The sequence below is a fragment of the Pollachius pollachius genome (genome assembly GCF_949987615.1).
Source record: "Pollachius pollachius genome assembly, chromosome: 6".
Taxonomy (NCBI): domain Eukaryota; kingdom Metazoa; phylum Chordata; class Actinopteri; order Gadiformes; family Gadidae; genus Pollachius; species Pollachius pollachius.
Genome location: NC_136939.1, coordinates 8,539,903 through 8,566,136, shown reverse-complemented (window position 1 = coordinate 8,566,136; position 26,234 = coordinate 8,539,903). Strand labels below are relative to the sequence as shown.

At 44.5% G+C, this 26,234-nt stretch overlaps 1 protein-coding gene across 1 annotated transcript in view; it reads left to right on the top strand.

Moving 5' to 3' along the window:
* specc1 (sperm antigen with calponin homology and coiled-coil domains 1) overlaps window positions 1-26,234 on the top strand; it is a 65,528-nt gene that overhangs the window by 28,384 nt on the left and 10,910 nt on the right. The window contains exons 4-12 of the mRNA XM_079738548.1: window positions 6,490-8,027; window positions 11,030-11,237; window positions 13,019-13,092; window positions 13,897-14,072; window positions 19,120-19,304; window positions 20,101-20,201; window positions 20,285-20,357; window positions 21,137-21,281; window positions 23,771-23,873. Coding sequence (XP_079594674.1) covers window positions 6,490-8,027; window positions 11,030-11,237; window positions 13,019-13,092; window positions 13,897-14,072; window positions 19,120-19,304; window positions 20,101-20,201; window positions 20,285-20,357; window positions 21,137-21,281; window positions 23,771-23,873 — 2,603 coding nt within the window. The remainder of the gene's footprint in view (window positions 1-6,489; window positions 8,028-11,029; window positions 11,238-13,018; window positions 13,093-13,896; window positions 14,073-19,119; window positions 19,305-20,100; window positions 20,202-20,284; window positions 20,358-21,136; window positions 21,282-23,770; window positions 23,874-26,234) is intronic.

Below are 26,234 nucleotides of genomic sequence, written 5' to 3'. Positions count from 1 at the left end.
ACTGCAAGGGAGATGAGACCTCTGGAGGACTGAGCTGCTTGTCATTAACTTCAGCTTGCGTTGGAGGTGGGGAATACATCATGGCTCCACTGTTTGTTTCTATTTTTATGGCGGCATCTCTGCTCTGAGTGGGCTTTCTGTAGGAGCGCGGCAAATGAAATAAACATTTCTCTTCAGTTCAGTGCAATCCAGTAATGGCTTTCTCTAGCAGAGTGTCATGTGATAAATAAATTCAACTGCTGTGTCCCCTTTCTACCCTGAGTTTGTAGTGTGTAACCCTTTACTGATTTGCCTTCTGTCCGACCTCTTTCAATTCATTTCAATCGTTATATAAACTTTGGTTTTGCGATATGCATAGCACAATCCACATTCTGGTGATGAATGCTTAACCTTTCCTTGGCCAAAGGGATTAGATTATGATGCGTTGTTGATGAAATTGCAAAAATAATCTCATCAACTCACAAATCTATCATTTGTTTTTATATTCACAACACATAAGATTATGTCCTTGCCCATATTATGCGTCCTTCACACAAATACTATCTTTACATGTTCTGCAAAATTCCCCTTAGTATTGTGTCAGTAGAGATTTGTTTGAAAATGAATTGAATGTGTAGTTGTGATTGTAATATCATTGTAGCTAGTGTAACTTTGCAATATATCTAACAGTTTTTATTTATGTAAGCATTTTTAAACACATTATCTGAGGTCTTCCATCCAAATTAGTTATTTTTCATGTCTGCGTAAAAACCGTCTCGATATTGACGTCACGGGCCCAAGCATGTCAAGAGTAGCTAGAGGCAGCCTATGACAACTATAAGTGTATTGTATTCTGGTCTTCATTCATGTCACTTATCAATTATTGTGGCGTCAAAGCAAGCATTTTACCCCTAAATTAGTCACAAAATGTTCCAGATTAAAAACGTCATACAGCTGAGATGCCAGCAATCATTGGAACATCCCTTCAGAGATTAAAATAGTTACTGTTATTGGACATAGCTCAGGGATTATGGAAACTTTTACTTTTAAGCATTAGCCAAACACCTCTACGTAGACACATACAAATTCTTTTTATTATTTATTATTTATTTATATACATTACTTAATGCTAGGCTAGACAATTTAAAGGAATTTAAAGGATTTTGATGCCGGCCGTCCATCAGGCCTCCCTCCAAGGCCACTCCCCCAAAACAGTTGACTAGCTTGCTAGCTTTAGCAATTGGTCTGCCTAGCCTTAGTTAATTCAAACAGGTAGTTTGGTTGGTAGGTAGACAGACGGATAAGACATCCAATAATTTAATTTGAGCAAATGGGAATTATTCGCCGGGCTTATTACACGCCTGTGACAGCCATAGATACTGGATGTTTATAAATATCTTTTTTGATTTTATGATTGGCGCCCAGATGTTAACATAATTTCAAAAAATCTGCCAAAAATAAATCAAAAATAAATGTACTACATTACCTTTAACATCATATTATTTATACTGTTATTTCCAATTTATATTCCAATAGTTCCATTATGACTTTGTACACCATAATTAGTGTTGAGGTTAAGAATAATTTATAACCTTCTATTTGGTCTGGACCAATGCAAACTCATCCCCATCAGCGTCATGGGGATGTTTTTCTTTGGACCGGTAAGAGGAAAGGAATGCTGGTAAGTACGGATGTCTGAAGGCTAGGTTCCTGATGACCCACTCCAGGCCCTGGCAGCTCTCTGACATGGCTAATACCAGACAACAGGAAGACACACACAGGCCCATGTTTTTGTTCTCCGACATGACTGGAAAGTACTGGTCATTTCTCTTCCTGGAACGCCAGTGGGGAAAAGGGGTGGGAGCAAAGCTTGTGAGAGTGACAAATTATTGTCAGGAGCGTGTCTGACATTTCACACTAAGCCACTTTGTCATCCCCGATGCCCATGCCAGGGAACTTCAAGCAGCTGTGGACATCACCTAGTGTGGTTAACCCTTTGGTATCTCTGCGTTAATATATATAGAGAGGCACTGCACTTTGGCCTCATTGCACTCTTGAACAGACTCTTGAATGGCTACAATAGCTGTGTAATACTGTCTGGAGTCCAGCAACAAGCCCCCCTTGCTGTGAATGAAGAGCTTATCTTCATTAGGGTTAAAGGATCCCTTCCTGACCGTTACTGTGCTCAAGGAAGCATCTTGCCATAAAGTAATAAATTGATAACACGGTGAGGTACGTTTGGTCAGGAATTATGCGAAAGACGAAATGCACATATCCTACAAGAAACAAAGCTATTGAGCATGCTCCAGAGAACATAACTGGAAATCAAAATGTGGACCATATTAGGTCATTTGGAGTTGTTTTTAATGGGTTGGTCAGTGTGGCCTGTTGAAGTTGGCAGTTCATGTCTTCCTGTTTGGCACGTTGCTCATGCCCCAGAGTTCCTCAATGTATCTCCACATACAAAACAGCCAAGATAAGATGATTGTTTATTGATTCCGTACTCCCAAGAAAGCACTGTTATTTGACCTTCTACATATACGCCATAGAATTTCTAGTCTCCATTATTTCTGGGTTTTGGATGGCCATCAATAGAAATTCATTGATTTATTCTAGCAAATTAACCATGTTTTATCCAAAGTCTGTGTTTGCTTATCATTTGCTATTTGGTTTGAATGAGTGCAAGTTTCCCCCCCAACTGTGTGAGGATTTATTTTCTATTGGGATGAAGACAGGTTCATCTGTTGGTGATTTATTTTGCAGCTTGACACCTGTTTGTGCTGACTTAGAGCGAGAAATGGAAATACAATAGAAACATATTATTACCATTTAATGTGATGGCAAAATGTCATCTTTTTGGTCTGTTCAGTCATAGTTTATATTTTCCCCAACCCCAAATAGCGATATTTCAACACTACAGCAATTTTCTTTGGTTAAATAATCTATCGACATCTGTTTACCAGTTCATAAATTCTCTACTATAGACACCGGTGGAGTTCATTATATTACAGGAGCTTTGTCTTAGCTGGCCATTTTCTCTGGCTGAATTTCCAGTTTCCCAAAGAATTGCTGTACTCTAGCCATCGCTATACTGCAAACCAATTGAATTCTATGTCTGAAACTTCATTGGTACCTTCCCCACAGTTCCCCTAAGGCAAGCTAAACTCGAGGTGAGCTTTGCAGTCATTCAAACTCAAAGCACCGTGCCATATTTTACTCATAAAATGCAAACTTGGCTTTTTATATTCCCACTGCTGTTGCTCTACTCCAAGCTAATAACTTATAATCGTTCCATGTAACCTCTTCGCATTGAAACATATTAAGACATATTTTGGCCGGCACAGTAGCTGGTCATGTCCTGATTCCAGGAGAGAAGGAGATTAAAGCGATAGACATTCTGCAGCTGTTGTTGAGGCATGGGAATAGGGGATGAGGTTGTACAGTAAGCCAACACGTCTTGGGCCTTCTGATTAAATGGACTCCAAGTGACGGGCAGCCGTTGACTGCGATAGAAGGGTCTTGGATTTCTAGGGACTGCGTTCCTTCTGCTTTCATCGTTGGAAATTTTCCTCAGCTGTTTAACCAGAAGTTCCTTTTCTAGAGATTGCATCATTGGCTTCACAATTGTTTGATTCTGTTGGTGCGTGCTGCTCGCATAATTCCGACTTGTGTCATCCTCAACCCCACATAAAGCCAGTTGTTGTGATGTCATGGGTAAAAAGAGACAATGGGGTTCATGTGCTCCATCTGGGTTTCATTCACTCAGCGCTGGAGAAGACCTGAGCTCCGAGAGCTGGTTCTGATGGTGTGGAGTCGGCAGCATTAAGTGGGAGTTGTCATCTTAATGGAAAGTGACCAGATCATGAATACATCTGACTTTTCTTAGTTTTAACTCCTCTTTCCCTCTATCGCTCTGCATCTTTCTCTCTCTCTAACAGTAAGATGGAACGCAACAGTACCCGCTCTAGAACAGATGCATTGTCCCTTCCTGATTGTGTGGATGATGAATTACCCAGCATGCAATAGCGGTGCGCATCACAGCATGCCATTTCTGCCATGCAACAATACATAATTTACCATTGGCACTCATGATGTCCTCATTCTGTCAGTAATTTTCTTTCTGTGAAATGGCGGATTTTTTAGATACATTAAAAATGTTAAATATAATCTTGATGCTGCTCATGTGTGATAATCCAGAGACTAGTTGATAGGAAGCGTTGCACAATGGGATAAGGGTCTCATTTCTCTTGGAGATTTGTGAAGGTAGCAACCTTAACTAAAAGCCATGACACACAGATTATTTTGAGTGTCAGTCAGAGACCATTTTCTTAAATCTCCTCTGAACCCTAATGGATTTTGAAACCACTAGTTCTTGGATGACCCCTCCTGTGTTATGCCCTGCGTTGGATGAATAAAACACTTTGAGTGACTCAAATAAGAGCCTGCTGTTCTCCCTGCAATAGCTTTGCTGTGAACATCTCCTCTGTGTTCTTTATTCTCTCTGTGCCACCGTTCTCCCTCTCCACCACAGCAGCACGTGCTGCGTATGCTTACCAGAGATCTGGACTACTATGATATAGACCTGGCAGGCCCCATCTGTTTCCGACGTGGTTCAGTTAGGGATCAGTCTCTGTGAAGTGTCTGTCAAAGCCAGGCTACTTAAACAGCCATGCTGAACTAGGCCAAGTGGCTTGTCTGTAAAAAATGTGTGTATTTATTTGTATGCCTGTCAATGCCTGTCAAGTGTCTTGTTCCGGTAGATATGCCCTGTCTATCTTTGCACACAGACTGCCTGTCTGCCTTGTGTGTAGGTCGCCCTATTGGTTTGATGACTGACTGTGTGTGTGTTTGTGTGTGTGTGTGTGTGGGGGTGCATGTTTGTGTGTGTGTGTGTGTGACAGAGGTACAGGCCCTCTCTTTGTGTTAATGTGCGGCCAAAGCCACTTTGTGCCGGAATGTTCCACGTGCTAGGAGACCATTGTCATCCGTTGGAAACGTCCAGCCGATCTCACCCCTGGTGTGTGTGCTGTGTTTGTGTGTGGCTGTTTGCTGATTTTATAAAAAAACAAAACAATAAAGGCTATTCAGCCGGCACACTGCTCTCGTCGGCCATCTTGGTCTGCAAAGGTCCCCGGCCAACAGCCCACGTTAATGCCGCTAAATGCCACAGTGGAACTCTGCCAGGGCACCGATTGACCCCAGTGATCCAACACACAGAGGTTGCCAGTCAGACACTCTTTGTCATCTAGCCGCTACACAAGGCCTGAATGGCCCGCTGAGAGTGACCGGCAATATGAACTCACTGAGGAATGGCATCTATTGTAACAAGTGAATACAAATAGAAGACATCAGCTGCGTTTTTCAACCAAAAGTACCAAGAACTTTTAGTTTCCAGGGAGTAGCGTACAAGGAACCTAAAGGTTCCTTCAGCTTTTTGTTGTCTGCGTTTCCTTCGCGGTCTAAAGACCCACGAAGGTTACACATATTAGTCAGCTGAAGTAAGAAAGAGCAACAATACTATATCACACTATATTGGAAACTACATGAATTTTATTAGAGTTTTCTGTTACATATGTATTAATCTTTATAGCAGTCAGTGCTGCAAGCCAATCTTTAAAATGTTTACCCCTTTCCTCCTTGAGAGAGATAGCCTATTTGTAATTATCAGACAGGGAAACAACCTCAGAAATCAAGGTCTCCATATGAAACATGGATAAATGACCCATTCCTCATAATTCCCCTCGGTTATGAGATATTTATTGTCCCATTTTTATCTGTTTTTTGTGAGGTTTATTTATTGGGAGCCTGATCTGAAAGTAAGCTAAGTGTTTTTACGACCTATTGGAATAAATTGCCGCGAGTTGGCTGTTCGACCAATCAGAAATGTTCAACTCTGCAAAGTGCCTGTACTTTTGGAAAATAATTTCCCAGAGCATCGATTTTTGTGGGGTATAATGATCCCCGGAACCTCATTTTGACCTTGGCCCCTGTGGTGGAAACAGACTTGAGGCCCTTGTGAGTTCCTCCAAAGGTTCCTACTTCCTGGGGATAGGTTCTGCCATGGAAACGTAGATTTATATGGTTTTATATACAAGTGTTGCCCTCTTGCATATAACTGTAGTTGTTGGAGTGTAAGCTGGTTTCCCAACTGCTGAATGTTATGTTTGTTAACCATCGCGGTAAACAAACAAATATTGGTTTCAAGACGAGGGTCACGTTTCTAGCTCACTGAGGAGCTAAATGTCAATAGTTCATTGAGAAATCACAGTCTTTAGGTGGACATTTTCTAGTCTAAGAAGTTCCTTATGTTATTTCTTACTTATTCCAGTACTTTCAGACTGCATGTGAGTACGTATGATTATATGGGAATTAACTTTGGTGCATATAATTAAATAAGGACATATGCAATCTGTCCCCTGTACCTGTCCTCCAGGTGTACTGATTATTATTATTATTATTATTATTATTATTATTATTATACCTTAACATGCCTCCTATTCTCTCATTAAGGTGCCACGGGGAACAAGAAGTCCGGCATCCCTGCACCCAAAGAGCTCCCCACCAGTATCACCAGGGACCGCGTCTCTCTGAGAGAGCAGCTCAAGAACTCCACTGCCAAGAAGATTGTTTCCAGTGCCAGCACCTCCAGCCTCTCCTCCATAGCCAGGCACCCGCGCAGCACAGCCAGGGCTCGGGGCGATGCGGAGGGCCCGGACAAGGGCCTCCTCGAGTCCCAGGTCAAAGAGCTCCAGGCTGAGGCCAAGGCCAAGGACAACCAGATCAACAACCTGAGGATGGAGCTGCAGCGCTTCAGAGAGAAAGCCCCCGCCACCTCCCCGACCGCAGGGACATCGGGCTCCGACTCGTCCCGAGAGGAGTCCCCCGAGCATGGGCCGGTTCAGGTGTCAGACGTCCTGGTGCTGGTCGGGGAGCTCAGGGAAAAGAACGCCAAGTTCCAGAAGGAGCTGGCCGGCCTCCGGGAGGAGAACCAGACTCTGAAAGAGACGCTGCTTGGCCTGGAGGCTTCTTCCAAGCCCATGCTCAACGGCCTCCCGTCAGACTCAAACGCCTCACCTCCTGGGGAAAACAGCCCACCCTCCGCCGGCAGCCCACTCAGATCCTCCCTCTCCTCCAACGCTGACATCAAGGACGCCTCGTCCCCCGACTGCTCAGAGTTCGAGAAGATCCCGTCCCACTCCACCTCCGCCTGCAGCAGCATCAGCAGCGACGCCGCCAGCGTACCAGCGGGGAACGGCGCGGCGGGGACCGACGTCTCCGTGCAGAGCCTCACCGATCAGATACACAAGATGGAGGAGAGCCACCACAGCACAGCCGAGGAGCTGCAGGCCACGCTGCAGGAGCTGGCCGACCAGCAGCAGGTGGTCCAGGAGCTCACCGCCGAGAACGAGCGGCTGGCCCAGGACAAGCGGCTCCTGCAGTCCTCCCTCCAGCAACAGAGGGAGCGGGTCGACCTGGTGGCCCAGAAGAACGAGGTGCTGGCGGGGCGGCTCCAGGAGCAGGCCCAGGCCCAGGCCCAGAGGGAGGAGGAGCTGGGCAGCCAGGCTCCACGACACGCCGAGCTGGAGCAGCGGTACGGCGAGCTGGTGGAGAGCTCCCGGTTCGAGCGGGAGAAGCTGGTGGACATCCAGCAGCAGCTGACAGGCAGCCTGCGCGCCCTGGAGCAGGAGCACCAGGAGGCCCAGGCCCAAGCACGCAGCCTCAGAGAGGAGAGGGACGGCCTGCAGGAGCAGCTGGAGCTGGCGGCCCAGGTCGGAGATCAGGCAGCCAAGGCCGCGGAGGGGCAACGGGCCTGCGGCGAGGGCCTGAGGCTGGACAACAGCAGGCTCAAAGCCCAGGTGGACATCGAGAGGCAGAAGGTCACGGAGCTCAAAGCCATGCAGAGCGCCAGCGACAGCACAGAGCTGCAGGGGCTACTGAAGGCGGCACACGAGGAGAAGGACCGGCTGGAGGTCGAGCTGTCGGAGCTGAGGCAGGAGTTGCTGCAGGCGCAGGGGGAGGCGGAGCACGCTAAAGACACCATCTCCAAGGTACAGCACAGGGTACTACTGCAGTACTGCACTCTGTTTAGACGGTATGAGGGTAGTACTACAGTACTGCACTCTGTTTAGGAGGTATGAGGGTAGTACTACAGAACTGCACTCTGTTTAGAGGGTTTGAGGGTACTATTACAGTACTGCACTCTGTTTAGAGGGTTTGAGGGTACTATTACAGTACTGCCCTCTGTTTAGAGGGTTTGAGGGTACTATTACAGTACTGCCCTCTGTTTAGAGGGTTTGAGGGTACTATTATTGTACTGCCCTCTGTTTAGAGGGTTTGAGGGTACTATTACAGTACTGCCCTCTGTTTAGAGGGTTTGAGGGTACTATTACAGTACTGCCCTCTGTTTAGAGGGTTTGAGGGTACTATTATTGTACTGCACTTAGTTGCGAAGGTATCAGGGTTCTTCTAAAGTACTGCACTCAGTTTAGAAGTATTATACATATTCTATATTTTCTAGTTCTCAGTTATACTCTCTGTACATGTACAGAGAGTATATATGAGAACTAGAAAATTAACCCTAACCCTAACCCTAACCCTAAAAGTTATAGCGATAATATTTTTAAGGAAAATACTAATATTATTTTAATATATTGTTATGGTCTACTCATGTTTTGCCTTCCGTTAAAAGTAGGTAAGGTTGAATATGTCTCATATGTAACAAAAAATAGAAAAAAATTGTGTTTTTAGAAAGACTCGTTATCAGGGTAACATATCATGATTGTGGAATGTTGGAAATAATTTGTTTATGTAATCAGTTTCTTGTTAGACAGTCGGCATGCACTACATTTTGAAGAGTTATATTACTGAATGTACCAGTGCATATGACAGTACGGACCACTATTTATTGAGTACTTTTATTACACCTGTGCTGTATATATATTATGAGGATCTGCTGGACAAGAATTATGGCTGTGTTTATTCAACTCTCTCTTTTGCAGTTTATTGGTTGGCCACTTTTATTGGTTTGCTTCGTGGGGGTGTGTGCGTGCAGTGTTCGTTTGTGCGATTGCATATTAATCCGGGGCATTCATGGGAGTGAGTCACATGTGACTCAATAAATTCAGACAACATTGTTGGTCTAGTTAACTTGCCAACTGTGCTTAAAGGAGACCTTTCTGTTTTCAAACACTAACTCCAGAGAGAAAGAGTTCATTTAACTGCTGCATATAAGGAATGAAACAAGCAAAGTATGAGGCTCAACTGTGGAACAAAGCACTTTGACTTCATTCATTCAAATTCAGATGGCGTTTACACAGTGCACTCATTATCTAGATGGATTCCCTAAGCTGAAGATTTCTGGAAACTGTGAACTTAATTTGAACATGCTATTATTAATCACTCATCGAACTGTGCAAGTATAAATTAAAATAAATGTGTATTTATAATCCTATTGGACTAATTCAGAATTGGTCGAATGAGATTAAATTAGAAGTTTTCAGTTACACTAAGAGTCGCTGTATCTTTTCACTTGAGCCATACAGTTGGTTTAAAAAAATGATTTAATCTAATTTGGTCTGTGAGCAAAGGTGAGCAGAGTAAATCCCAAGGTTCATGTGAATATACTTTATTCCAAATCATTATTGTTAAAAATAATAAAATAATTGATTGTGTATTGGGGAAAATTTACATTGTATAGGTTTAGGTCATTCGATTAATAGCAGCTTTTGGTTAAAATAAATGTAAATCAAATGTCATGCGACTTATGTGAAATGTATTTTTCTTGATTCAAAACATTCCAGTCCTTAAGGAAGCCAATGTGTTCCCATTCGAAGCATGAGATCATTGCTCCTTGTTTGTTAAACTTCCTTGCAGCATTGTTACTTTCTTGTGATTGCACATTTGGATTTGGCACATTCATTTGGACGGATTCCCTCTGCAGACTGGCTTTCTCTGCGGCTGTTGACAACCCATGTTCACTCAACTAGCACTTGCGTGGTTGTTGGCATAACAGTAAGGGTGGTTTCCCTCCCTTAACTTGGTAAACAACAGCAGAGATGTTTATTGTGGGAGTTCGGGTGTGGCTGTGCTCACTCCTGTCATATTCAATGCCATCATTGTTGGACAATGTTAGAGAGTGGTGCCTTTTCTAGGGTGACACACACGTGAACGGACACATACACCTTCTCTGACTCATGTTACTGGCCTCTGCCACATGGGTGCGGGCGGGTGAGGCGAGTTCACGGCTTCTCTTGCTCACATCATGCTCTATTAGAGTCATGCAATGTCACTTGGGGAACCACACAGCTACGTTAGCAGTGGCTCCATGGGCTTGGGTCTTGAGGGGAGCTGCTGTAATGTGTCAGTGTCCCCGACAGCAGGGCTGTTCACAAGGGCCTCAACGTTGATCTTTAGAGGGGCTTAACGGGCTAGAGGAGCAGTGATCGTCATACCCCATCTAGACCGTGAACGTTAATTTCCATTAGTCACCGTGAGCCTGCCTATTGCTCTCTGTCATTTTTGGACGTATGTGCTGAAGTTCAGTCCCTGTTGGGACATTGCGGTGGATCAAAATGCGCAGGGCATTGCTGCTGAAATGATGAGGCAATGAATCAGTAGGAATTCTATGTCGAATTTTGTGTGTTTTTAGATGGTTGGAGATTTTACCGTTTATTTTTCCTATTGCTGCTCGTTTGACAAGGCAAAGCGCATTTCTCTATGGGTGCTTCATCACAGGGCTTGAATCGATTTGAAAATCCATAGATTAATCTTGAATGAATAAACGCTGCCACAGTGCCAGCCAACAATGAGTCTTAACACAAATCTATTTTTACCCACGTCTTGACTGACTCCGTGTTCCAATCCTGTTATTTCAAGATTCAAAGGTTTTTATTCGTCACATACACATACAGGATATGCAGTTTAATGTTTGAATTACATTCTCAGTATTATCTGTGCTTTAAAAAAAAGAATAAAATATACAATACAAATAGATCAAATATATAAAATATGTGTGTATACCCACTCACCCACTCACTCCCCCTCCACGCAGGCGGAGGGCCGATGCCAGCAGCTCCAGGAGAGTGCGGCGCGGCGGGAGCAGGAGCTGGTGTCCAAGGTGAGCGCCCTGGAGGAGGTGGGCCTCCAGGCGGAGAACCAGGTGAAGGAGCTGAAGGAGACCATCTTTGAGCTGGACGACCAGGTGGAGCAGCAGAGGGCCGTCCACCTCCACACCAACCAGACCGTCCTGGACATGGAGAGTATGTATCCGCTCTGTTCCCAGGGCCTCCGGGGCCTTTCCCGCTGTGTGGGAATGAAGGGGTCCGCCCTGCCCTTTCAACCAGGCTGACACAGATAGTAGATGTTTTGGGTGGAATGGAGCTACTTTGACTGCCTGTTTCAAGGCTGAAAGGACACAGGTTCCCGATAGACGTGACAACAGGTCTGCTACTAATCTCGTAGGTCTTTCCCTCTGGTTAATTAGGGAAATTACCAAGATCTTATACATCTGTCTAATATGTCCATCCTCACTAATCTGCAGTGCGAGAGGATGGAACAGCAGCCCAGTGGTTGGTGAGCAGGCTGCTCTCCTGTATTATGTCTCGCAGCAGGGTGGAGATGCTTATCCAGACTTTTTGCTCTGAGCGTTAACTGATGTTCTGTATTCTACCAGAGTTAAAAAGCCTCTTCCTCTTTCTAAAAGGCTCCATGGCCAGTCGTGCTGAAAAACGAGTCAATCTTGGGAGTTGCATTTAGAGACCGCTTAAAGCCAAGAAATAAATTTACGCTTAGCATATAGCAGGCTAACAGGCTTTTGGTCAGTTTAAGGTGCTCCCAATGACAACAAATCTGTCCTTTTCCCCGAGGCTGTATAATGTACTAGTGAGGGTGGGGATTACCTCAGGATAAACGTTGCTGAAGGCAAGTCCTCAATGACAACCTCCCTGATTAAAGGAAACAGCAATCTTAAAGGGAAAATAACGTGAACAAATGATGACAGTGTACTAAATGACCATTGAAAATCTGTGACTCCCAACTATAAGCTCTCTGATTTACAACATCATGAAGTATGACATCAAACCCTGTAACCCTGCCACAAAACTGCTTGGATAGTCGATCAGGGTTCCTACGTAGGTTTTATGATCTAATCCCACAATGCATGCTGTAGCCCATTTACCTCCATCAGTTCACTATTTTAGCACTTAACGGCAGTCAAAAAAATAAAATAAAAATCCTCTTCTTACTAGGAGCACACAATGTAAAATAAGAGGTCATAGAAATGTGGTCCTAGAAATACAGTTCTAGAAATGCGGTCTTAGAAATGTGGTCCTAGCACTGCCGCTCTGAGACTGCAAACATCCTCCATTGCAGAAACATGCTATTGACCAACAAACCAACAGGGCAGGGAGCCCTAAACATGGTCCGTTCACCACAGCGTCAGCCTCCCACTCCCCATAGGCTGATGGCCCTGAATAAATCCAGATACACCATTCTGGCCATTATTCATCGTAGTGTTGAAATGACCCGTGACTTCATCATTGCTTGATCAAAAATGATAATCAATGGCCTTCACCTTTTCAAATGTGCTGACGGAGTCTGGGAGTGTTGTTGAAAATTAATCATCATCAACATGTAATTATTTTGTATCTATTTACCATTACAATGATTCATGAGAACGATGGAGAAATCGAACAAATTCATGAGATGAACATATATTAATAGCTGTATGTGCTTTTCAAAGGTAGCACAGCTAATGTTATCTGTTAAACCCTTTTGGTCATTGTAAGGTAAGATTTGTTAACGCAGTTTGTTACTCGGTGTGTACCTGACTAGACACACTGTGCGTTGTTGTTGTGAACCCTGAGGTGAAGGGAGTGGCAGTCCAACTCAATCCACTTCAATTAAATTGTATTTGTATTGCCCTTAATCAACACTACAGTCTCAAAGGTGTAAACGGGCCAAATATTTATGTACTCCACAATGTACTGAGGGTTCTTCTCCACAGCTGGGAAGACCTTCTCATGGCCCCTTGTCTCTGCAGATCATGTCAGGAAGCTGGAGGAGCAGAAGGTGGATGCAGAGCGACAGGTCAAGCTCCTGACGAGACAATTGAAGGTAAGGCAACCAGCCGCCATCTGCACCGCCACTGCAGTCTGAAACGTTCAATTACAGGCACTTTTTCACTGCAGCCGGCACATTGGCACTAACTTATTCCGCAGTTCCTCACCACATACATCACTTTTACTGAAATTTCTTTTGAATCCATGAGTGTCTAAGAAATACATTTGAAAAATCCACCACCCACGCCTTTATCAACCCAGTTATCATTTCTCACTGGAAACATCAATATGTTCATCTGGATAAAGAGTCTCTAAACAGAGAGTCTCTTTATCCAGTGTGTGTGTGTGTGTGTGTGTGTGTGTGTGTGTGTGTGTGTGTGTGTGTGTGTGTGTGTGTGTGTCTTTCGTATCAGTTACTACCACAAATCCTCTTGTATTTACTTTCTGACTGGCTTTTACTGCTACTGACCTGCCTATAGTGATGCAACAAGAAAAATGTGCCAATTGATCCACCGCCTCTCAGACTCAGTGCTATGGGATGCTGTGGTTTTAAGTTTTGCGTCTGTACGCGTAAGAGAGTATATGCAGGTAAGAGACACAGGAAAGTCTGTTGAAGAAGGAAGGAAATGGCGTGCAGCACATGACCGGTCAGAATCCAACCTGGGGTCACTACAAAGCGAATTGCCTACATGGTCAGCGTATCAGTGGGGCTAGCCCATTGATCAGTGGGGCTGGCTGTCTCTGAACCCTTTGTCTCTGAATTCACGTAGCACGCAGATTTCACGTAGCGCCTCTTAATATGGAGCAGGATATTCACCTGATCACATGCCTGCCCCGGTGTCCTCCTCCCCCTGCCCAGGAGGAGAAGGAGGAGTGGAGGCGGTTCCAGGCGGACCTCCAGACGGCGGTGGTGGTGGCCAACGACATCAAGGTGGAGGCCCAGCAGGAGCTGCGCGCCCTCCGCAGGCAGCTGCAGGAAGAGCAGCACCGCAGTGCCAAGCTCTCCAGCGACCTGGAGGGCCTGCAGGGAGTCAGGTACCTCCTCCACTTCCATGTGTTAACTTCCACTGGACTGGACACCCCAACCTCGCTCTCTCTCCCTGTCTCTGTGTCTGTGTCTCTCTCTCTGTCTGTGTGTGTCTCTCTCTCCCTGTCTCTGTGTCTGTGTGTCTCTCTCTGTCTCTCTCTGTCTGTGTGTCTCTCTCACTCCCTCTGTCTGTCTCTCTCTCTCTCTCTCTGTGTCTGTGTCTCTCTGTCTGTCTGTGTGTGTGTCTCTCTCTCTGTCTGTCTGTCCTGTCTGTGTCTCTCTCTGTCTGTCTGTCTGTCTGTCTGTCCTGTCTGTGTCTGTTTGTCTCTCTCTCCCTGTCTGTCTGTCTGTCTCTCTCTCTGTCTGTCTGTCTGTGTCTGGGTGTCTCTCTCTCTCTCTCTCCATTTCTCTCTCTCTCTCTCAGCGTATTTATTCTACGTCTTGCCACTGGGCTGCAGTTCCCTATCTCTCCTGATGCACCGCACAGACATGAGATATCCTGCCAGAGCTTTGACAAATCCCCCCCCATTAAAGTTGTACATGTTTTATAAATCAACATTCAGAACTGGCACCAGTAGAATGGTCTCCTTTTCTCCCGGGGTTGGTACATAGTTCATTTTAGGTAGCTGAAATCCAACATCAGGGATTCATACTTGGATACATGTTTTGAATGTATTGTTTGCCAGTAAAATCTGATGCACGCCAATAATGTAGACCTTTGGATTGTGCCATTTTAAATCCTTTGCTTGCTGGGCTGTGGTTCGGATGGGGGGATTTGGCACGCTCTGTTTGCAGTGGTCTCCAGCAACATTTCCCCCTTGTGTATATTCACCTCCTTCAAGCTGAGGCCTTCTCCGTCTCTCACTTTGTCACCCTGTAGTAACGCTCACCCCTCGCACCTCACCACCACCAGCCTCTTTTACTGCAGCTCACCTGTTTGTGTGTGTGTGTGTGTGTGTGTGTGTGTGTCTACGTGAGCACATGTGCAAGGCAAGTTCTGCCTGGTTGTAACACACTGCTGTATTCTTCCTGTCCACCTTCATTTGCACAATCCGGGAACCGGGGCAAATAAACGTTGTTTAAACATTTACATGTCGCCTCTAGTGTAGAACAACAAAATCAATAGAAGCCAGTGTTTGGTCTAAAATGGAACCTGCTGATTAAAATCTAATTTCAATTAGCCCGTTTCAATTCCGAAGCGAAAGCAAAAATAGCTTTTCCCTGCGATTAGCCGTTATGCTACGTCCGCTCCCCTCCTCCGGCAGCACCCCAAGATGATTGTGTCAAAGATGGTCCTCTGACAAGGCTCCCTATGTAGAAGTCCAGGTGAGTTCCCTACCCTTAGCCAAGCCGCCTTCCCTTGCTTTGTGAGCTCCTTCTGCTCTTGCTGCTGCTGCTGCTGCTGCTCCCTTTTCCTGTCTCTCTGTCTGCATCCTCTGCTGGCATCAACTGTCTTGTCTTGACTGTCTCCACATGCCTGTCTGGCTCCCCGGCTGTTGTCCTTGTCGATGTTCTATAAGGGCACTCTCTGGATGGATCTGCTGTGCCTTGTCCTGTCCATGTTAAGTGTATACAGCGCCCTCTGTTGTTTTCCCTCCGGTGTTGTTATTATTTTCCTGTTGGACGAGTTAAATCACCTGCCTCTAACGGTGGACATTAGACGGCCCTTCTGCACGGCATGACGGGAGGAGACTCATGCTATGTGTCATCAGCTTCCGATGCACACGAGTAGCATAGCGATCATGGAGTGTGGATCATGTTAGATCCTGTGGAGAGTCATGATCGTGCTTACTGACTGAGGGATGGCATGGAGAGGAGAAACGAGGAGTCATGCCGTCCCTACAGACTGCCATGACCCTGCAACATATCGTGGCTCACTTACTGGATAAGACGTAGTATGGAAAATATTTTGGAGGCGAGCTGGACATTTGAATTGTTATTACAGTGAAACAAAGTGAAATGCAAAGCACGTATTTCCAATGGTCATTACACTGACTTGGAGTCTGTAGCAAAGTATAATGCTAATGAGAGCATGAAAGCAATTTTATGAATTGAGTGATTAATTCAGCCAGGACTTCACATCCAAGTGCATTTCACCGTGAAATGATTCAAACCTACATGCTAAGCATATGAACACATTTCTCCACGTACCATTTTATAATTTTGCATTCATTTACAGCCAAATTGAACTGTTATGTCCATTCAGTGGTGGATGATGTCGAGTTTGTAGAGGAGTTCTATTAAAGGTAGTGTGTAGGGCCCAGCCGCCCAGACAGCAGCAACGGTGCTGGCTTGAAGAGTGCACACCTATACTTGTTCATTATAATTACTATCAACTCAGCAAAAAACCTGACAGAGAGCTTACTCCACTGAATGGGCTTAATGCGCTGCTTCAGATGGAGAGGCTGTGGATCAGCCAAGCAACCAATGGGCTTGCTGATTGCGATTAGTAGTGGGGCAAGGCAGCTGCATGGTTAAGATTGATATTCAATAAAGACGACGCTCATTAGAAACGTAGTCGCTCTGCTTAGCTTTAAGTCTGGTGATGTTTAAAGCGCCGCACATTTAAATGCAACGTAGCAGAGTAGTTTGCATGTCTAGTTGGATTGCATTTAAGTCAAACTAAGTCTAATGTTTCATTTACGCAAACCACCACATATTGTTTTCCAACATACTGATGATGCAATGCAAAATAAAGAAAAAGAAAAGAAAGCATTGAAAAAACGCTTTGTTCCAATGTAATTACTGCATTTGACGAGGGACAACTTGCTCCCCAAAGAAACACTGACCTTACGTAAAACACTGTGATGTATTACACGTCTCCTGCCTTTCAGTCCACCCTGACCCTTCTCTCCATCTTCTCCCCAGGATGGGCCCCGGGGCCACTTTTGACACCAAGACGGCTGTGGAGGGCCGATGAGGGGGCTCCCTCCCTACCCCCACCCCCCAAGGCAGGGACCTTACCCATCGCAGACTGAAGACAGTGTTATCTTTGCACTTATTGTTTCTCCATGTAGTTGACGTTGACGTGCTGCATGCATCTGAACAGAAGCCAGACTGGATGCTGTCGTTCAAGCAGTGCATAGCCAAATCCTATGCTGGTTTGACATGTAACTGTGTTTGTGCCACAGCAAACAAAAAAGCATTTATGTCTCAACATGTATTTTTATTTGACGAAACTTCTAAAGTTTATTTTCTATTATTTTATTTGTGAATGTATGCTTACACCTGTGACTTTCTTGTTTGTGATGAAGAAAAATCGTATTTTTATGTTGTTTTTAAAGTTGCATTTGTGCCTTTTTTTAGATTAAAGAAATCATATACACTATTCAAAAATTCAGTTAGTTTGGATAGAAAGAGAGGCGTCAAAAACAAGAACCCAGGAATCATAAATCAAACGTTCAACTAGTATTGTGTTGATTGCCAAAGCCTAGCAACCTAGTTATTAGTCCAGCCTAAGTCCAGTTCTACTGCAAGAAACAGTACACAAGCACGTTGTCAGTCTGATCATTTCAGGCAGTATTTTGGCCTTAGAATATCAACATTGTTTTTTTTTTCTTGATTGAAGTTTGTTCAGCTTTCTTACAATCCATACAATATCCATCAATTGATTTTAATGATCTCTTTTAGACAGATTATTGTGTTGAAACATCTGGTAGATGTGTGATAGGTGCTTTTAGTTAATATCTGGGAAGGCGCTTACTGGAACCAGTTCATTAAAACATCCAAAAGGTGTATGGAAATTTAGGAAATCAAGAAAAAGAATGCAGTGGGGACATTAAACCACTAGATGGCGTTGTTGAGCCAGGGGTGCGAACACATTGCCATGGACCTATTACATGCGCTGTCCCAAACACTATATTTGTGACGATTGATTTCCCATTACATCAAAAGTCTCCACTTTTCGCTGCCAATAATTATGTTCAGGACAATGGTGATTATACACCTCAGCAGGGAATTACTTAATAGTTAAAAGCCATGTTGGCAGAACACTGCTGATAAGGCAGTTTTAACAGCCAATAAACCCACCTGTGCCTCTCAGAATTACTCTTATATAGTCTTAGGCCATACCATTAAGCAGAAAGATAGTTTTTCTAAAATAAGTATGTTTTCAAAGTATCTTAAAACGGCTAGTTCTAAAATACCAACGATGAACACTGATGATGTTAAATCATTTCTGCCATTATGCCTGAATCCTTGTTTTGTTCACTTTCTGATGAGAAATTGCAAAATGGTTCTTTTGCTTTTATGTAGGGTTGAAGAAGCATGGATTTTGGTTTCTGCATCTCAGGATTTGTTGATAATCCAGTTATCATCGCGGCGTTATTGCAGTTTATGCAGTTGCCGAATCATCTTCACAGTTTATTCTGACTCGGAAGGTTTTAATTTATATTGTCATATTTACAGAGAGACTCATTGCTGTTTTTACCTGTGACGGTATACACAGTGCTACGTGTTCACGGTATTTGTCAGTTTAAATGTTGTATATTGGGTAGATCAAACAATAAAGTATCTCCACTCCAGTTTGGGTGTGTTGGTTTTGTGTGTTTAAACGGAATAGCTTAGAGCTGAATTTGCCTCCATATAAATCATGTGTATTCATCAAGATGCATGTTAAACACAAAGTATCGGGGTTCTGGAGGTCAAATGTTCACTTCAGGGACTGGGACGAATGTCAATGGGAGATTGTGTTCCAAATATAGAACCGGCTATCTAGAACCAGTAAGTCATTATTGACCAAAACCGCCCTGCTTTGAAAGATAGTAGAAATGTTTGTATTCTAGTCATGACCGCAGCAGCAGCAGCTCAGGGCAGAAACCCAATAGAGAATTGCTCTCTACAACGTATTTCCAACCTACACTGAGGACCAATACCAAATATATTCTGTGATCCCTTTAACATTCAACCAAGCGTTATAAGAACACACATTCCATCCATTGCTTCCTTGATCCTTAAAACTGTTGCATTTCACCCTCCCAACTTGTTTGTACTTCTTTTTAAATCTCTGTATACCGGAAACCCCTCGCACTGTCTGTGTGTGCATATGTTTCTCAGGTCACCAGGGGACGAGGGGAGAGTTTCCGGCACAGATGGCGGGAGCGGCGGCGTGGGTCACTGGTGTGGCATCGGCAAGACAACCACGACCCCCAACTCGCCTGGCGACGCCCACACAGAGGACGACTCCGATGGCGGCGCCACCGTCCAGTCTCTCATCAAGTCGTTTGACACCGTCGGACCGAGTGAGCACCCTCCCATGAATGCCGCCCGCACGGACACACACACGCCCCCCAATGCAAACACAAACACACAGACCGACGTTTCCTGTTGGCCGTGTGGCCTGCCGGTGGAGATTAACATCTGCCCCTCTGCTGCAGTGTCATAGATGGCTGGAGTGATGAGGGGAGGAGGGAGGGGGGGATGATGGGAAAAGGGAGAGGTGGGGATGGATGGAAGCTTTGGGTGAGCACTTTAGCTTCAGGCTGGACTGAGGTTTTATTATGGCTTTTAAAGTTTTCTCAGTGAACTTCTTGGGTGGTTCGTTGGTACATCATGGGAGCTTGCGAAGCAGCATTTCCCAAAATTCAGTGGGTCGTACGCAGCGCGTCAGTTGCTCGGGTTAAATTATGAAATGATCTTGTTTTTTGGGCTTTATTTTGGGGGTTTTGATTTAGCAGAGAGTTTATATTTCAAGTGTGAGGTGTAAAGGAGGGTGCACCACCATACATCACAACGCTCACCTGCAGATATTCTACAAGATACTTTTGATCTGTTATTGCAAAGGAAAATCTTTCTAAGGTTATTCCTTATGACTTAAAAGTTGACCATAGCCTTTGTGTTTGTAGGCTAAAATCCATAGACATTACTGTAATCCAGCGTGCTGTGAAATGTAATCACGCGAATCGTTACACAAAATGTAATAAGTCTAGCAATGTCCACTGCACAGCTTTAAAAAGACGCTAATAACTGTCCTGAATTTGGTTCTCCTCCCATGACAATACTCCAAATTGCAACTAATGTGTGTATCGATCCTTTCAGATGGAGCAGGACACACAGTACTGATCCACTCCACCCCTAGAAGCCCTCTCAGTGGGATCCCAGTACGGTCTGCCCCTGCTGCTGCTGTCTCTCCCACCCAGGTATACATTTGGCTGCGGCAAAAATGAACATCTTATCTATTGTTTGCATATGTTCCAACCAGCAGTCCGTGTTTTCTTTATAGAGGCTGTCGTACATAAAGCCCCTCCCTAAGGCATTGGAGAGGAAGATCAACTATGGGGAATTCTCTCATCCTGGTACGTGCCCTGTGGATTGAGTGGAGAGTCACACCCTGTCTTTATACCAACAATGCTGTAGAACCAAAGTTGTTTTCCTTTATCGTCTGTCAGTGAAGTCCAGCGCCCTGCTTTCGGCTCATGCTAAAGACATGTCACAATATTCATTCTTTGAATGGTCAGGGCTGAGTGCAGAATGGCATCCCATTCACCAGGATCCCACACATATGTATACCTAGTTATCTTGTACTCAACACAACTAGCAGCGTTCAACAGGCAACATGTCTCTATGCACCTTATCCTTTGGCAAAAAAAATGACCTTAATGTTCTTTTTATTGAGTGATGTTGTGGAAAGTCACAATACCATCAACCTAAAATATGTGAAACTGAAAAAGAGGTAAGGATATCATCATGGAAAATTATTTTGCAATATTTCAAACCAAGCTCTAGTAAGATATAAACAGGAAACTGATGGTATTATTGTGTTCTTAAGTGGTCATATTTTTGCTTCTCTGGTATGACACAGTTGTTTTGTGTGCTTGTGAATGGATGTTCTGCGACCCATATATATTCTGATTTGGTCTGTTAAAATCAGCCATCACACTTGTCAGACTGATGTGGTCTATTTACACTATTTTACGCTTAGACACGTGTATTCCTTCACATGTGGAGAAGTCTATTGACCATCATTGTCCTGATATGAATGATACGACAAGTTGACTCAGGGCCTTATAAGGCTCTCCTCTATCTTGTCTCACTCACTCCTTATCCACTCTCCCTCCCCCGTCCCCATCTCCAGACAAGCTGACGGGGTGTCGGGACGACCTGAAGCCCACCAACCTCATGAGGAAGAGCCCCTCCCTGGAGTCTGTCATCAAAGCCCCGGGCTCCCTCACCGGTCGCACCGCCTCCTTCAGCTACAACCGGCCCAATAGCAAGCTGAGGTGGGCCCTCCACTCCCACCGCCCTGACCTAACCCTAACCCTGCCTGGTCCTACCACCCTCCATTCCCACCGCCCTCCCTGCCTCGGCCTTCCAAACCCTATGTCAAACCTGATCTGGTGCATTGAGAATAGAGTGTGAGGTTCCCGTCTTGGCAGACTGATGACCAACACTATTCTTCTTCCTTATCAACCGAGGAAAAAGCACCATCTAACAAGCTTTTGAGAATGCAAATCTTTTTTCAGAATAAGGGGAACAGCCCAGTTGTGAGATTATAATAAACTAGTTGGTTCCAGGTGGAACAAGCCTTGTATTGTTTTCTAAATTGTAATCACCACAACTGTTTCATTTCTAGATATATTTCTCTCTCATATTTTAATGTTGCTACTAATTTTAGCATCATTAAGAAAACAGTACATTTCCTCTTAGAATGCATCAATGTTTGTTTATGCTTCCTTTTATCTATTTCTGAGATTTGATCGTAAAACCACCATTTGCTGTTTGGCAATAAATGATAGATTCTCCTAATAAGTGGTGTTGGAGAGCAGTTTCCTGGCAGGCTATCGCTGTTTGGCTAGGGAGTCTGACTCTCAGCCAAATGGCTGCCATGTTTGATCCCTATTTCCACAGCCTAACCAGTAGTCTCCCATGCTCTGCCTCTGCCTGCTCACGAATTTCATGTATCTCAGTTCAATCTAGGTCACTCTGGATCACAGAAACTGCTGAGTAAAAAGTAAATGATACAACAAACTAAAGACACACTGGAGAATCTGTTAGGAATGTCCTAACATTTATTACAGATTCTTCCACACTCTCTTTCCAATGGATTACTAACAGAAGGCTAAGATAGGCTTTTATCTACTGACCCCCTATCCTTTGTTATTGGCAATCAGCTACCTGTCAATTCTTGTCACTAGTCACCCCTTCAGAGTCTAACGTGATCAATACAACCTGCTGGTTTATGAGCTTGTTTATAAATTCTCTTTTTATCTCACTCTCACACATTGAGTTAGTAATCTATACATTGTTACCCCATGACACCACTTGCAGATGTTCTGGTAGCAAAACCAGCAGCAGCTATTGTTTTTGTTTCTTTGTTTACTGCCTCGCCACACTTTTTTACACCATACTAAAGATGTATGGTTGCCCCCTGTGCTGCATTTCGAAGGTATTCCCATTGCCCTCGGCTGCACAGAGATCTATATAAATGTTTTGGTATGGAGTATGTTTAACAGGGGGGATTGTTGTTTAGCATGGATTAATGTTCCTTAGCATACACTGATGTTGTCTAGCATTGAGTCATTTTCTTTAGCATACATCAATGTTGTTTAGCATTGAGTAATGTTCTTTAGAATAAACTGATGTTGTTTAGTGTGGAGTAAGTCTGTTTAGGGTGGAATAATGTATTTTAGCGTGGAGTAATGCTTTTTAGTGTGGAGTAATGTTGTTTAGCATGAATTAATGTTGAGCATGGAGTAATATTTAGCATGGTGTAATGTTGTTGAGTATGGAGCAATGTTGTTCAGAATGAAGTTATGTTGTTTAGTGTGGAGTAATGCTGAGAATAAAGTAACGTTGTTTAGTGTGGAATAATGTTGAGCATGGTGTCATGATGTTTAGTGTGGTGTAATGTTGTTTAGTGAGGTGTAATGTAGTTTAGTGTGGTGTATTGTTGTTTAGTGTCGAGTAATGTTGAGTATGGAGTAATGTTGTTTAGTGTACAGTATTGTTGTTTAGTGTGGAGTAATGTTGTCTAGTCTTGTGTAAGGTTGTTTTGTGTGGTTTAATGTTGTTTTGTGTGGTGTAATGTTGTTTAGTGTGTATTATGTTGTTTAGTGTAAAGTAATGTTGGGCATGAAGTAATGTTGTTTAGTGTGGTGTAATGTTGTTTAGTGTGGAGTAATGTTGAGCATGAAGTAATGTTGTTTAGTATGGTGTAATATTGTTTAGTGTGGAGTAATGTTGAGCATGAAGTAATGTTGTTTAGTGTTGTGTAATGTTGTTTAGTGTGGAATGGCCCCATTGCCAGACCTGAACCCAAGGGATCCCTTTCTGGAAAGCACTTGCAGAGTTTACTTTTGCTGATAAAAACGACCATTACACTTGATCACTGTACAGTATGTACAGTATGCCTGGCAAAACACAAAAACAAAGACAACCACCCATACTGCGGCCCTTTCGGCTTAGTGTTCTGCTCTTTTAGTACAGTATTTACAATGCAGTCTCACCAATGTTGTGTTAGGGTGTTGGGACCCTGGAACCCTGCGGATGCAGATGTGTACGTCCGTGCGCATATGCATATGTGTTTGGTTTGACGCAGGGGGCAGGGGTCGTGAAGAATGAATTGAGAGACAACTGCACATCCTAAACGTACACCAGATGAAATAACTCTCTCTCTCTCTCTCTCTCTCTCTCTCTCTCTCTCTCTCCATGTCTCCATGTGTCTCTCTCTCTCTCTGCGACATGACTGCTTTGTTTTCCCTGGTGGCAGTGTGGAAAGAAAAGACCCCTTGGCTGCACTGGCGCGGGAGTTCGGAGGATCGAAGCGCAACGCTCTTCTGAAGTGGTGCCAGAAGAAAACAGAGGGCTATCCGGTAGGGCGTGCTGGGGCTGAGGACTTCCCTTTAAAGATATCACCACGGACGATTCACTGCTCGTCGTGTGTGTGTCGCTCTGACGTTTCAATAACCCTTTCCCACCTCATCACTGGAGAGTGCACGGTGGGGGAAATCCATCCTCAGGACATTGACAGTGGGCTGACAAACATTTCTCTGTGTGCATGATTTCCTTAAATGCATCATGTGGATAGGCCTGTGCCCCTGAGGCTGGTGTTTGTTGTGGATATTAAGGTGGGGTTTTTTTATGACGCTGTCATTGAGATGTTTATCTCCGATGGCATGCTGCTGCTGCTGCTGTATGTTTGCGCACATTACGTTAGGGCCGACTGTCTCGAATTGTTATGGAGATTAAATCAGCAAGATTAAACAAGTTAGAACAAATAGAACAGATAAAGAATTAGAATATATGCAAACATTTGTGGTTGTGCTTGTGTGTGTGTGTGTGTGTGAGTTTGTGGTGGAGAGGGTGTGTTTGTGTGTGTGTGTGTGTTTGTGTGTGAGAGAGTTTGTGGTGGAGTGTGTGTGTTTGTATGTGTGAGAGAGTTTGTGGTGGAGAGGGTGTGTTTGTGTGTGTGTGTTTGTGTGTGAGAGAGTTTGTGGTGGAGTGTGTCTGTGTGTTTGTATGTGTGAGAGAGTTTGTGGTGGAGAGGGTGTGTTTGTGTGTGTGTGTGTGTGAGAGAGAGAGAGTTTGTGGTGGAGTGTGTGTGTGTTTGTATGTGTGAGAGAGTTTGTGGTGGAGAGGGTGTGTCAATTTGTGTGTGTGTGTGTGTGTGTGTGTGTGTGTGTGTGTGTGTGAGTGACGGCTACAAATATACCCATACCATTTGTTTTGTGCGATAAGCATTGTATCCTATTTTCTATTTGTGTCCCTGTGTCCATGGCACCAAGTGTTAACAGCCCAGCCTGTTAGCAACTATTCTCACTGCTGCTTTAAGGAGCACATTAAGACCTGTGGGATTATAGCCAGCTAGTTAAAACTCTTAGCACATTCCCATTCCCTGTAGCATGTACAGTCAACCCGGTGTTCCCTACTGGCAGTGTAACCCTATAGAAAGCATTGTTGAGCCAACCTCAGGTTATGGTGATGCTAACATAACATCTGTAGCTCTGGCCTGACCATAGGCGTGGGCAGAGTTTGGCTTATTTAAGGTCCCCCCCCCCCCCCCCCCCCCCTCCGCTGTGATGCGTTGCATGTTGTTGATGAATTGGCAGGAATGTGAGTGGGATCAATAGTTTCTATTGTCAGCGCATGCCATCGCAGTCCAGTGGACTTTGACTCACCCCCTCAGAGGACGAGGACTGAGACTCATGCCGGCGGTTAGTCGCACTCCACTCGTACGCATTATACACACACACACAAGCACGCGCGCGCGTGGACGTACGCACCGGCAAGCCGCTGTTATGGGAACAAGCGAGGAGATGGATGAGCTCCTAATCCGAGACAGTCTGGATGCAATTGTCTGATAGTAAACTGGTCTTCGAGGAGTCTGATGCTTTGAGTGAGGGGTGAGTGATGGTTGGACGAGAGCACGGCATCCGATGCAGTATTGCCTATCGTGTGGATGTAAAAGAAAAGGCAAGTGGGGACCACACAAGAGTGGGGACCACACAAGAGTGGGGCCACTCTTTGGTCGATACTGGGTCCCCCATAGGCTGGACTTTGGATCAAATCAAACAGACAAGGCGTGTAGGAATGTCGGCATGATAAATCTGAGGGTGGACACAGCAAACATTTATCATGCCGACATTCCTACATGCCTTGTCTGTTTGATTTGATCTTTAGTCATACTGTAGGAATACTTTATTGAAGAACAATATAAAAAGTAAGTTGATTTCCTCTATTCTGTGAGTCCTGGGCCACAAGTACCTCCACAGAGGGGTCAGGGTCATGGCACTGAGAAACCCTTGGGAACCCCTAAGCTGGACCAGCGAAACAGGTCTCTGAACCCAGAGCAATCCTAACTGAGCCCAGATTTAGCAGTACATTAAAAAAGACCCTTGTTCCCAGCACGACCAGATTCTACCTCCGCCGGACCCCTGATCCGATCGCGTGTCCCCAAAGAGCCGAGCAACACGCCACTGTTATCCCCCCCGCTATCCAGAACTCAATAAGAAGCTTAAGCTAATTTGGCATTCTGCTCAATAATTACTCTCTGCTTGGAATTTTGGTTTGTACTTCCTTATCCTTTGATGAAGTGTGCTGTTCACAGAATGGATTGTGCTTCATCCCAGGGCTACAAAGTCCGTTTTTTTCCCAAGGGTTCGAGTCTCAAACAACCTAAAAGACTAGTATGGCCTGTAACGTAATCGGGCAGGCACATATTTCTTAACATGATT